The sequence below is a fragment of the Ictalurus furcatus genome, chromosome 20 (genome assembly GCF_023375685.1).
Source record: "Ictalurus furcatus strain D&B chromosome 20, Billie_1.0, whole genome shotgun sequence".
Lineage (NCBI taxonomy): Eukaryota > Metazoa > Chordata > Actinopteri > Siluriformes > Ictaluridae > Ictalurus > Ictalurus furcatus.
In genome coordinates this window covers 21,135,654-21,146,504 of record NC_071274.1, presented here as the reverse complement: position 1 = coordinate 21,146,504, position 10,851 = coordinate 21,135,654, and the positions used below count along the sequence as shown (strand labels likewise).

At 47.1% G+C, this 10,851-nt stretch overlaps 1 protein-coding gene across 9 annotated transcripts in view; it reads left to right on the top strand.

Moving 5' to 3' along the window:
• The window catches only part of tnk2b (tyrosine kinase, non-receptor, 2b), a 46,123-nt gene extending 35,969 nt beyond the window's left edge, over positions 1–10,154 (top strand). For all 9 annotated transcript variants that reach the window (XM_053651839.1, XM_053651835.1, XM_053651836.1 and 6 more), the window contains 11 exons: positions 2,641–2,853; positions 2,980–3,132; positions 3,334–3,611; positions 3,694–3,820; positions 3,908–4,149; positions 4,300–4,494; positions 5,241–5,332; positions 6,049–7,385; positions 7,955–8,050; positions 8,221–8,348; positions 9,723–10,154. In XM_053651839.1, the coding sequence (XP_053507814.1) occupies positions 2,641–2,853; positions 2,980–3,132; positions 3,334–3,611; positions 3,694–3,820; positions 3,908–4,149; positions 4,300–4,494; positions 5,241–5,332; positions 6,049–7,385; positions 7,955–8,050; positions 8,221–8,348; positions 9,723–9,729 (2,868 nt within the window). In that variant the 3' untranslated portion in view covers positions 9,730–10,154. The remainder of the gene's footprint in view (positions 1–2,640; positions 2,854–2,979; positions 3,133–3,333; positions 3,612–3,693; positions 3,821–3,907; positions 4,150–4,299; positions 4,495–5,240; positions 5,333–6,048; positions 7,386–7,954; positions 8,051–8,220; positions 8,349–9,722) is intronic.
• The last annotated feature ends 697 nt before the right edge of the window (positions 10,155–10,851 follow it).

The following is a 10,851-nucleotide window of genomic DNA, read 5'->3' as shown; positions in this document are numbered from 1 at the left end:
AGGGCCTTAAAAACTTACAGAGCGTCCCTTTAATGCACCTACGTCGGTCCGAAACTTTTATCCTACATTCGATACGCTTCATTTATAAATAACATCGTTAACGATAGGAATGGTCTTGTAGTAATAATAATAATAATAATAATGGTGCCCTCAGCCTGACCCTTAACACATTAGCATAGTTAGCATGTGTATACTAATTGTGAATTTAGAATTGTAGATCAAACCCCAGTTAGTGTCTTTTCATCAGTGAAATATAAAGCAGTCTTGTTCATATCACACACATTTATGACTTGAATGCGTTGAGTGAATTGGTGTGGATGAGCAGAGTGCTCGCTATATGTGTGCGTGTGTGTGTGTGTGTGCGCCTGTTGACTCTGAGGCATCAATCATTTCTCTGTGCTCTATGTTCACTATGTGCTTATCAGTGTGCAGTTCATGGCTCAGTCTGGACATCTCAGCCATCTTTTACATTCCCTCAGGATTCTGTTCTCCTCTGGCCTTCTATTTCTGACCTCTCAAGGCCTCGGCCGTTACAGTCCGAGACCTTTCATTACGGCGAGCTTAGTGCTTACTCACTCTCTAATGCCAGCACTTCAAACCCTCAATTCAGGGTTACTGTTAAACCATGGACACGCAAATCCGATGAGGAGGATGATGATGATGATGATGATTGTTATTATAATACTAAAACTGATTTAAAACAATCTAACGTAGGCATGAAGCTCAGGCACTTTTCAATCGTTAAACATTCTGAAACATTTCTATATTTGTCTTGGCCTTGCTGGATCTGTAGTGAGGAAGATACCGTTACTCACACTCTGATCCGGTTATAAGGGCAATCCGGATTTTGTAATAAAGTGTTGGGTGATGATGAAATATCATACGAGTTGCTAATACAACTCGATCAGTCTGGCCTTTTTTTGTCTGCCTGCCGTTCTGTTTCTCACCCCAGTTTCTGATCCAGTTCTCTGAATCAGTTTAGGGACAGTAATTTAACACCGCCAGGTCCGAGACCTTAGTTCTTGGCTAGAAAAGAGTGGGATGAGACGTTTCCCTTGGTGGAGGACTTTCATTCATTCATTCATCTTTATCCTGGTCAGTGTTTCAGTGGATCCTTGTAGTCTAGTCTAGTCCAGGAACATAGGGGTTGAGGCAAGGACACACCTTGAGTAGAACGTCAGACCCAGGGGCTATTTGAAGTATCCAGTTCACATACCAGCGTGTTTTTTGGGAAATGGGAAGACACCGGAGAACCTGGATGAAACCCAGACAGACTCTGAAAGAACAAGCGAAACTCCATACGGCGTCCCAAGCAGAGGATCAAACCTGGGATTCTGGAGCCGTCACGAGTGGTGGGAAATGTGACCACGAGGTGGCCAAAAGAATTGGTCGTAAGTACAGGCGGCAGAAATTACTTTCCTCCTCAGGGTTCTCCGGGATGGTCTGAGGTGCTCAAAGCGCAGAGAGAGCCGTGGAGCGCAGTGCAAATTGGGAAGAGCCAGTTTAGAAGGTATGGCATGGTGACTCCTGTTCACCTCACACTAGAGCTGTATGAAGCACGTCAAAACCTGGATGGAGAACCCAGGGTAGATCCAGAACCTGCTGCTGAGGTTATGTCTAACGATGGGCTTGGAGACGTGTAGGAATGCCCCTGGAGGAGCTGGAATTTGTGGCTGGGGTTAGAGAAGAGCTCTTGGTGGTGAGTCCACCAGGAGAATGAAACTCAAACTAGCTTGCTACACTTTGGGTGACGCTAGTTGCTAACACAGGTCTGCAGATAGATGTTTTGCTTTGGAGCAGAAGTGTCAGCAGGGAGTAGTATCAGTTTGCCACAAGATGGCCACCATAACAGCTCTTACCACGAGTTTTCCAGCTCACAAGAATGGTCACAGCCAAGTTTTCCGTAAAGCCTGAGAGCCTGGTACCCTCTGGCCATGGTGTAGCCTTGGTCTTTTCTATAATTCTCCTCTGTTTGTTCTCTATCTGTCGCTATCCGCTCTTGTTGACCCCACCCACCCGCCCACCCGCCGTCTGCGTTTCCTCTACCCACACCACGGCTCTGATAGCCTTCCTCTCCTGATCCGACCCACAGGCTCCTCGTACAAAGTGCCTGAAGAGCTGATAGCGAGTTGAAAGGAGAGCGCTGCTATCTGGCCTCATTGGTAATCATTCCACGATTACTACTGCTCGTGTGGTTCAGTGGCGCCCGCTCTGCTCACGAAGGCAACGTACACTAGGAAATGGACATGTTTAATGCACAAAGGCTGTCAAAATCTGCCAACAGTGTATCTCCTGCTGTCTAATAATGAATAAGGGCACACTTTAGAAATGCTTCCGACTTTCCTAGCAATCCCAGAGTAGCTGTACTGCTCGCTACCTGATATCGTTTACAGCGCGTAGATGGAGTCATGAGCACTGTTTTATGTTAAAAAAAAAAAGAAATGCTGACATTTGATGATCTGGATGGCGTTTGAGTTGTTAAATCCTCTTGTTTGTGAATTGAATCAATCATTAAAAAAAAAAAAATTACGTTTCCAAACCCAGAAAGTCGCGAGTCTCTATCCACCGACGCCAAATGAGACGTTGAAACGATTGCGTTTTATCTTAAAGTCGTGTTTCCGTCTCCACCCTGTCTCTCAGGTGTTCAGCGGGAAGAGGCCAGACGGAGATTTTCAGCCGCAGGCGACCAGCACTTTCCGGAAGCTTTCGAGCACTCCTCCGCCTACAGACGGCCAGCAGCAGGCCCTCACCTGCCTGATCAGCGAGAAGGAGCTGGTGCTGTGCGAGAAGCTCGGAGACGGTTCGTTTGGCGTGGTGAAGCGTGGAGAGTGGGTCACCCCCGGGGGAAAAGTGGTGAGAGGAGGGCGAAAGTATATGTAGCAGGGGTGTCTACTATCAAGAGGAGGAATTATCAGTATAAAAAAAAAAGTAGTTAGACTTTTTCTCACTCTGTATTTTCTCTCTCTATTATCTCTACAGTTGAACGTGGCGGTGAAGTGTCTGAAGACGGACGTCCTGAACCAGCCGGACGCTCTGGACGACTTCATCCGCGAGGTCAACGCCATGCACTCGCTCGACCACCAGAACCTCATCCGTCTCTACGGAGTCGTCCTCACGCACCCCATGAAGATGGTAAACCATCGCTTATTAGAATCCTTTTATTTTGTGAAGAAATTATACAATAGAGGTACGTTTGACCAGGTGGGGGTGTAAACTTTTGCACTCAGTTGTAAAGGTTTGAAGCTTTGACTACAAAAGGAAGTTGTTAACTCTTACAATCTCTCTATCTCTTTTTTTTTTTTTTTTCTTCCTCGCTACTTCTCCCCCTTCCAGGTGACGGAGCTGGCTCCTCTCGGCTCTTTGCTGGACCGCTTGCGGAAGACCCAGGGCCACTTCCTCATCTCCACGCTGTGCCAGTACGCCATCCAGATCGCTAACGGTATGGCCTACCTGGAGACCAGGCGCTTCATCCACCGCGACCTAGCTGCCCGCAACATCCTGCTGGCCTCCAACGAGCTCGTCAAGATCGGCGACTTCGGCCTGATGAGGGCGCTGCCCAACAACGACGATCATTACGTCATGCAGGAGCACCGCAAGGTCCCTTTCGCCTGGTGAGTGAGGGGGAAACGCTGGGAAAATGGCCGCCTCAGTGCTTTCTCCGTGCGTGTTAACGAGTGTTAATCCGTGCGTCAGGTGTGCCCCGGAGAGCCTGAAGACACGCACGTTTTCCCACGCTACGGACACGTGGATGTTCGGGGTGACCCTGTGGGAGATGTGCACCTACGGTCAGGAGCCGTGGCTCGGCCTCAACGGCAGTCAGGTACCTCACGCCGTTCCCGCTCCACACCTTTCCCCATCCGCATTCAGAGCAACTCTAACCAGCATCCGTGTCATGTGTTTTGCATAGATCCTCCATAAGATCGACAAGGAGGGCGAGAGGCTGCCGAAGCCCGAGGACTGTCCCCAGGACATCTATAACGTCATGCTGCAGTGCTGGGCGCAGAAACCCGACGACAGGCCTACGTTCGTGGCTCTCCGAGAGTTCCTGATGGAGACCATGCCGACCGACATGAGGGCGCTGCAGGACTTCGACGAGCCTGACAAGCTGCACATCCAGATCAACGACGTCATCACCATCATCGAGGGCAGGTGTGGTAGTAACGAGATATAATGGCTGGTTATTATACTGCGTTATTATATAGACCGACTCCTGACGATACCTCCGATACTCTGCGGGGGGCGGTATCGATATAATTTTGCTATAAGAAGGTGTGTATGCTGTTCTACTGCCTAATTTAGGGCAGAGAATTATTGGTGGCGAGGGCAGAACAAGAGCACAATGAAGGTGGGTCAGTTCCCCAGGAACGCGGTCACTTCGGTAGCCGGACTGTCTGCTCACGACATCAGCCGGCCTCTGAAGAACAGCTTCATCCACACGGGCCACGGAGACACCAACCCTCAGCGCTGCTGGGGCTTCCCGGATCGGATAGACGAGTAAGACCGCGCTCGCGTTTAATCCACCCGACGCACGCGCCGATCTGCGATTTGACATTCTTAAATCCACAGAATTGAATCCGTCTAGATTTAGACCAGGTTTTCCCACTGAAAAAGAACGTAAGGGGTTAAAGAGATCGTTTGTTTTTTTTTTTTTGTTTTTTCTTCCCTCAGTAAAGTTACTCAACATTCATATCCGAAGGTCCAAATCAAAGTATGACATTCAGGCTGCTGTTTTCGAAAGCTTCCTGGGATAGGCTCTGGACCTACCGTGACCCTGACCAGGATAAAGCGCCGACTCAAGATGTACGAATGAAAACATTAAAGCATGTTAGTGTAACTTTGTGTGTTTCAAAAAAAAAAAAAAAAAAGTAACCAAATTAGATGGAAATAGCTGATAAATGTGATAAATGTTAGCGCAGCAAGGATAATTTAGGTCAGAGTTTGACGGCTAGCTTCAGCGTACATTTTTTATTTTCACCATGTTGCTATGTTTTCATCTGATAACTCCAAACAAATCTTGTTATACTGACACAGAACCCCCGTAGTATCAGGAACAGATCCTCCGGCTAATCGTGCATGACAGATATAGCACCAGATTTAGTGGAAAATACAGATTACACTTCACGCGCTCCACTAGAGGGCAGCACACTGCTACAGATGTTTCTTCCTACACTCTACATTGCTTCCCACCCAGAGACTTGTCCCAAACTCTCATCACGTCGGTTGCTTCCTTCTCTCCACAGTCTGTATCTGGGGAACCCCATGGACCCTCCGGATGTCCTCGGGCTGGATCTGAACGCTCCCAGGCCCACGCAGCTTCCCGGGCGAGCCAAAAGTATGTTTTCGTCCTCTGCCTAGCGTTGGCCGATGCTGCTTTTTCACAGTCCTTAATGTTTTCGCCTTTTGCCTTTCCCTTTTCTTCTTCGGTTGCACATGCATGCTCTCCGTCTGCGCTCTCTTACGCAGAGGATCCTCCCCCTCGGCCCCCTCAGCCTTCTGCGCTCACGAACAGTAAGTCCAGTCCCTCGCTCCTTCCCGCCTAGCTTTGTACGCTTTGGCCTTTTCAGCCTCGCTTCCTTTGTTTTCCTTTCCAAACTTCTGCTCTCTGTCTCCACTTAAGCTCCTCCGAGAGCTGACATGAATAATAAATAGACAGAAATTGTTTATTTCTTTATTTAACAGAATTTTTTGCAGCATAAACCAAGAATCTGCTGCAAGATTATAGCAAGTAGTTGTTTTTTGTTTTTTTTTTTTTTGCAGAAAGACATTTTAGGTATTCGACATTTATGACGGTGTAGGCAGCGGATGCTCGTTTACCTGTACTGTTTTACTTTTTTTTTTTTTTTCTTTTGCTGAGACATAAAAAATGATAGGAAACGGTTTGATATTGGATAGATTCGTGGTCTAGAGATTCTTGTGTAAGTCTTGTAGTACTCTTTTTATAGCTATTAATAGTTTGATGCAAAAGAATTCAAAAACAGTGAATGTTGTCTTTGCCATTAAGCTTCTTCCGTACCACCTATAAGTGTCTGTATGTTTGTGTGACTTTAGAGCCAAACTACGACCCAGTTACAGAGGACCTGACGTCCTCCGGTCTGAGGCGCCTCTCGTTAAAAAAGCCCAGCACAAAAGGCCTGAAACTGAAACCGTCAGCTTGGGTTTCAGCCACCAGGCTGAGCGATCGCTCCATTTATGGCCTCCGAACTCCAGGAAGTGGTACTCCCACGGAGGTCTCTCTTATAGACTTTGGAGAGGAAATGTTCTCCTCTACCCCCTCTCCTGTTGTCGAGTCCCAGGTCCCTAGTCTCGCTCGGTTGGCCCTGGAGGCTGAGAACATCTTGGATTGTACCCCACCCCAGAGTCCGTCCCGGTCTCTGCCTCGGCCGCTCCACCCCACACCGGTGGTAGACTGGGACTCGAGACCTCTTCCTCCTCCTCCAGCGTACGATGACGTAGCACAGGACGAAGACGACATCGAGGTGAGCTCGATCAACAGCACAGAGATGAGAGTTCCCGACGAACCAGGCTCTCCGTATGCTCCCTGTACTCCTGCGTACGAAGACAAACTCCGAGTAGACAATGATCTCTTCCTCCCCTGCAAGCAGAGCCGATCTCACACCTTCTCACAATCGGCCGAGATCTTCCAGGAGCTCCAGCAGGAGTGCATGAGGCGTCTGAACGTCCCCGTAGGCTCCGTGAGTCCTGATCCCTACCGCCAGATCTTCCTGTCGACCTGCGAAGACAAGCCCCAGGTCCCACCTCGAGTCCCGATCCCACCTCGACCTCCAAAAAGCACAGGAAGCGACTGTGCCCGCTGGTCACGTGACCTGTCTCCAGCCTCGTGCGGGGAGGACGAGAAAGAGCGTCCGCCCCAGATCCCCCCGAGGGATCCGCTGTCTCAGCCGGGCTCTCGCACGCCTAGCCCCTTGAACCGTACCACACACTACCTCTCCACCTCGCCAGGCAAACTGATGCCCACCACGCAGAGCTTTGCCTCTGACCCCAAATACGCCGCGCCCAAAGTCATTCAGGCCCAAGGCAAAGACAAGGAAGCAACCAAAGGACCCTGCATACTGCCCATCGTCCGAGACGGCAAGAAAGTGAGCAACACGCACTACTACCTGCTGCCCGAGAGGCCCACGTACCTAGACCGCTACGACAAGTTCTTCAAAGAGGCTGAAGAGGACGAGAGGAGGCCGGTCAACACGGCCACGGTCCGACCCATGGTGCAACACCAGGGAGACACAAAATCGAACTTCTCCTGCAATAATAACTGCAGCCTTCCAGCCAGAGCAGGAATTACGAACTCCCTGAGCTTGAACAAAGTCATCACCGAAGGCCTGGGCAGCAGGGCGGAAGGAGCGGCTCACCCTGAAAGAGTTAAACTGGTGAGTAAAGACAGAATGTGCTAAGTATTAAAGATTAGGGACTGAATAATTCAAATATTTGAATCTTATATATACACACATACATTACCGGTCAAAAGTTTACACACACTCCTCCTTTATTTTTATCTTCCACATTTGCTCGAGCGATTTCTCGAGGAATTTTCCTGAGATGATTTTTAAACAGTATTAAAGGAGTTCACGCCGACGCCGGACTCTTATCGGCTGCTTTTCGGAATATTTCGCTCCGAGTCGTCCGTTTAAAAAAAAAAAAAAAAAAAAAAAAAGATTAATTTGTAAATAAAATATTAGTTTTAGTCTAATGAAAGAAATGAACACGTCGGGACGATTATATTTTTGTCTACAACACCGATTTCACACGTTTAAGTCGAGTGTCCACAAACTTTTGACCGGTTGTGTATATGTGTATATGTAATACGGATGATTTGATCGTTGCTGCTCTTATTGGACATCAGTAGAGAGCAGGGAACGGGCAGAGATTTGCTCCAGACTCCCGGTTAGTGTGCGTCACTGTAAGACACGCTGTTTTTTGGGGGGTTTTTTGGCTTCAGGTGCAGGAGGCGGTGCACGGAGTGACGATTGAGGAGTGTCAGACGGCCTTGCAGAACCACAGCTGGAACATGCAGAAGGCTGTGCACTATCTGAAGGTATCGTTTGCATCATTCAGTACATAACGAAACATAACGAGAGTCCGTGAGACGAGGGAACTCTCTCTCAGCCCTTTTTCCCAGTTTCATGTACTGTAAAATCAATATTTCACACTGTGAGATTGTTCATCTCCATCGTCTCCGTCTTTCGTCTCTCTGTCTCTCCACAGGTCGAGCAGCTCTTCTGTCTGGGTCTGAAGTCCAGGGTGGAGTGTCATAAGATCCTAGAGATGTGTGACTGGAACCTGGAGCTGGCCAGCACTCAGCTTTTAGACTCTTACGGCTCCGTCAAACAGACGTAAAGCCGCTTTAAAAACGCCTCCCTCTTTATATACTGTCTACTCGATCGTAACGCTTTACGTAACATCTCTCTTAATCAGCGGAATATTGTTACATCACAGCGCTGTCGAGTGCTCAAATCTGATTGGTCGGACGGTGTTGATCTCATTTTCTATACCAGCAGCTTTGACATTAGTGCAGCTACAAGTCACGGGTTTATAGTAATACACTCGTTCTGATGCGTTATCGTTTCTATAGTAACGGCTCATCGACAGGGACTCGTACGGCGGATACGCCATGTGATCTGCGCCTAATGATTAATTATGAAGAACGTATAATCTAACGTATAATCTAAATATAAAGGTGCCTTTATAGGAATATATTCACCTTCAGGGTGGAAACAGTAACCGCGCTTCATCACATCGCACGTTGTTGATTTATTTTACTACAACAGCATGACCGAGTTTATTCCATACTAATTTATACCTGCTGTGACGTACAGTAGCACTGAGCTGCATCGAAATCGCTCACTCGCACATGCAAGCCTGAGATCTGAATCCAATATAAATCCAAAAGTCTGAACTGTTCTGTTTTTATTTATTTATTTGTTTGTTTGTTTGTTTGTTTGTTTGCCCGGTGAGCCTTTTCTTAAAGTTCCAGCGAAGAGCCTCTCAGCACAGTGTGAGCTGGTGTCGTTTAATTTCAGGCTCTACCCATGAAGGCTGCACTACAATGCCTCCGGAGGCCTTTCTTTCCCATTTGCTTGAACTTTATTGCTTTCGCTTTGTCCCGGTCGGCCGTCGGTGCGCTCTGTTGAGCAGCGTGCTGACTCCCACACAGGACCGTACACCAGGAGAGAGAGGAAAATAAAAAGTCAGCACATTTCATTGTATTGCTTCTGAGTGAAAAATGCAGCACTTGCATTTTGGAAAGCGCTCTGCCTTGTTTATCTTTTCTCCCCCCTTGTGATGTTTGAAGAAAATATGACCTCGTGATGTTTCCGAGTTCTCGCTCTTATTCAGCGCGTGTGTGTGTGTGATGATTTTATAATTTGAGCTAACTCACACGGGCCAGTTTACCCCCTTTATCTCTGGCAGGTTCTCTGTAAGGAATAAAACACACCGGGATGTGCTGTCCTAGGAAAATAATCAATCTCGGGGGCGGTTTTAGTTTATGTAGCGTACCATACAAGTCCCTGTGTAAGTTGTTACTCGGGATACAAAATATACGATCTATAATATAAACCCGTTCTACAAAATAAACATCTTCTAACCAATCAGATTTGAGAATCCGACTATAAATGTTTATTTGAGCTGTAGTACATGTAAAACACATTTCTCTCTCTCTCTCTCTTTTTTTTTTTTAAAAAATTTTTCTCTTCCCCCTTTTCCAGGCGATGAGGAAACTCCACAGACGAGCACGTCTTCATCTTCGTCCTCATCCTCCCCTCATCAGAGACTGAACTGAACGTCGTTGTCTAGAGAACACTAGGAACGAGGGTCTCCCTCTCCCAAAGCTCGCGTCCTCTCTCTCTCTCGGCTATACCGAAGGACTCGCGTCGTGTCCGTGTGCGTATCCTCAGAACCAAGCGTCTTCCTCCAGAACCGCTACTCAAGGTGCACTACTGAGTTCAGAGGTCAAACGTCCATCCATTTTTATTTGCTCTGTGTCATGAACATAAAAAAAAAAAGAATAGTTGAAACCAAAGTGCTGCTGGTCCGTTCGAGGATGATGATTTTTTTTGTTTTGTTTTGTTTTTTAAATTTTTCTTTTATTTTATACAGAGATTTATTTGATAACCAATAAACGGAGACTTTCAGATGGAGAGCTCTGAGATATATTTTCAGAGTTTATATATATATGTTTGTGTCAACTGCAACAAGTTTACTGAAATTGTTTCGGTGTTGTGTTCGTGACTTATTTCTTTATTTTTCTTGTTCTGTTTTTTTTTTTAAAAAAAATTTGTTAATATTCAGTCCAAAACTGTTGCGTTAAACCCTTTCCTGACCCTGCGTTTGCACTAGCTAGCGATAAAGTCCCCCGTTTCCTCCAATCGGCGTCTGATTTCCCCATCACTGCTATCCGACGCCGTCGGTCTTCGGGCTCTAACCCCTCCCACTCCTGACCGCTTCCTCCGGAGGAGAAGTCGAATATCCGAGCGTTTCGTCTCACAAAATGTGTCGAAAACATTTTAAAAAATTGTCCGTACTCGACTGTAGGGAATCGTTCCGTCCCAAATTTAATATTTTGCTTACACAGCTAGCAACTTTTTTTTATTATTATTATTTTGCGTTGCGTGTTTCGGTTCGGAAATATTAAACCAAATCCGTGAGCTATTAAAACTATTGAAGCAGATAGGTGCTATTGTGCTTAGCCTAGCTAATCTTAACTGGCAGCTACGAGCGCTGTTGGTATACACTGATGTCATCAAGTCGAAGTGATTGTTCGTAAACGCCAGGGGGGGGCGGAGTAACACTATAGTACATATAACTACAACAGACTGTGCAGGGCTAGCTTGTATT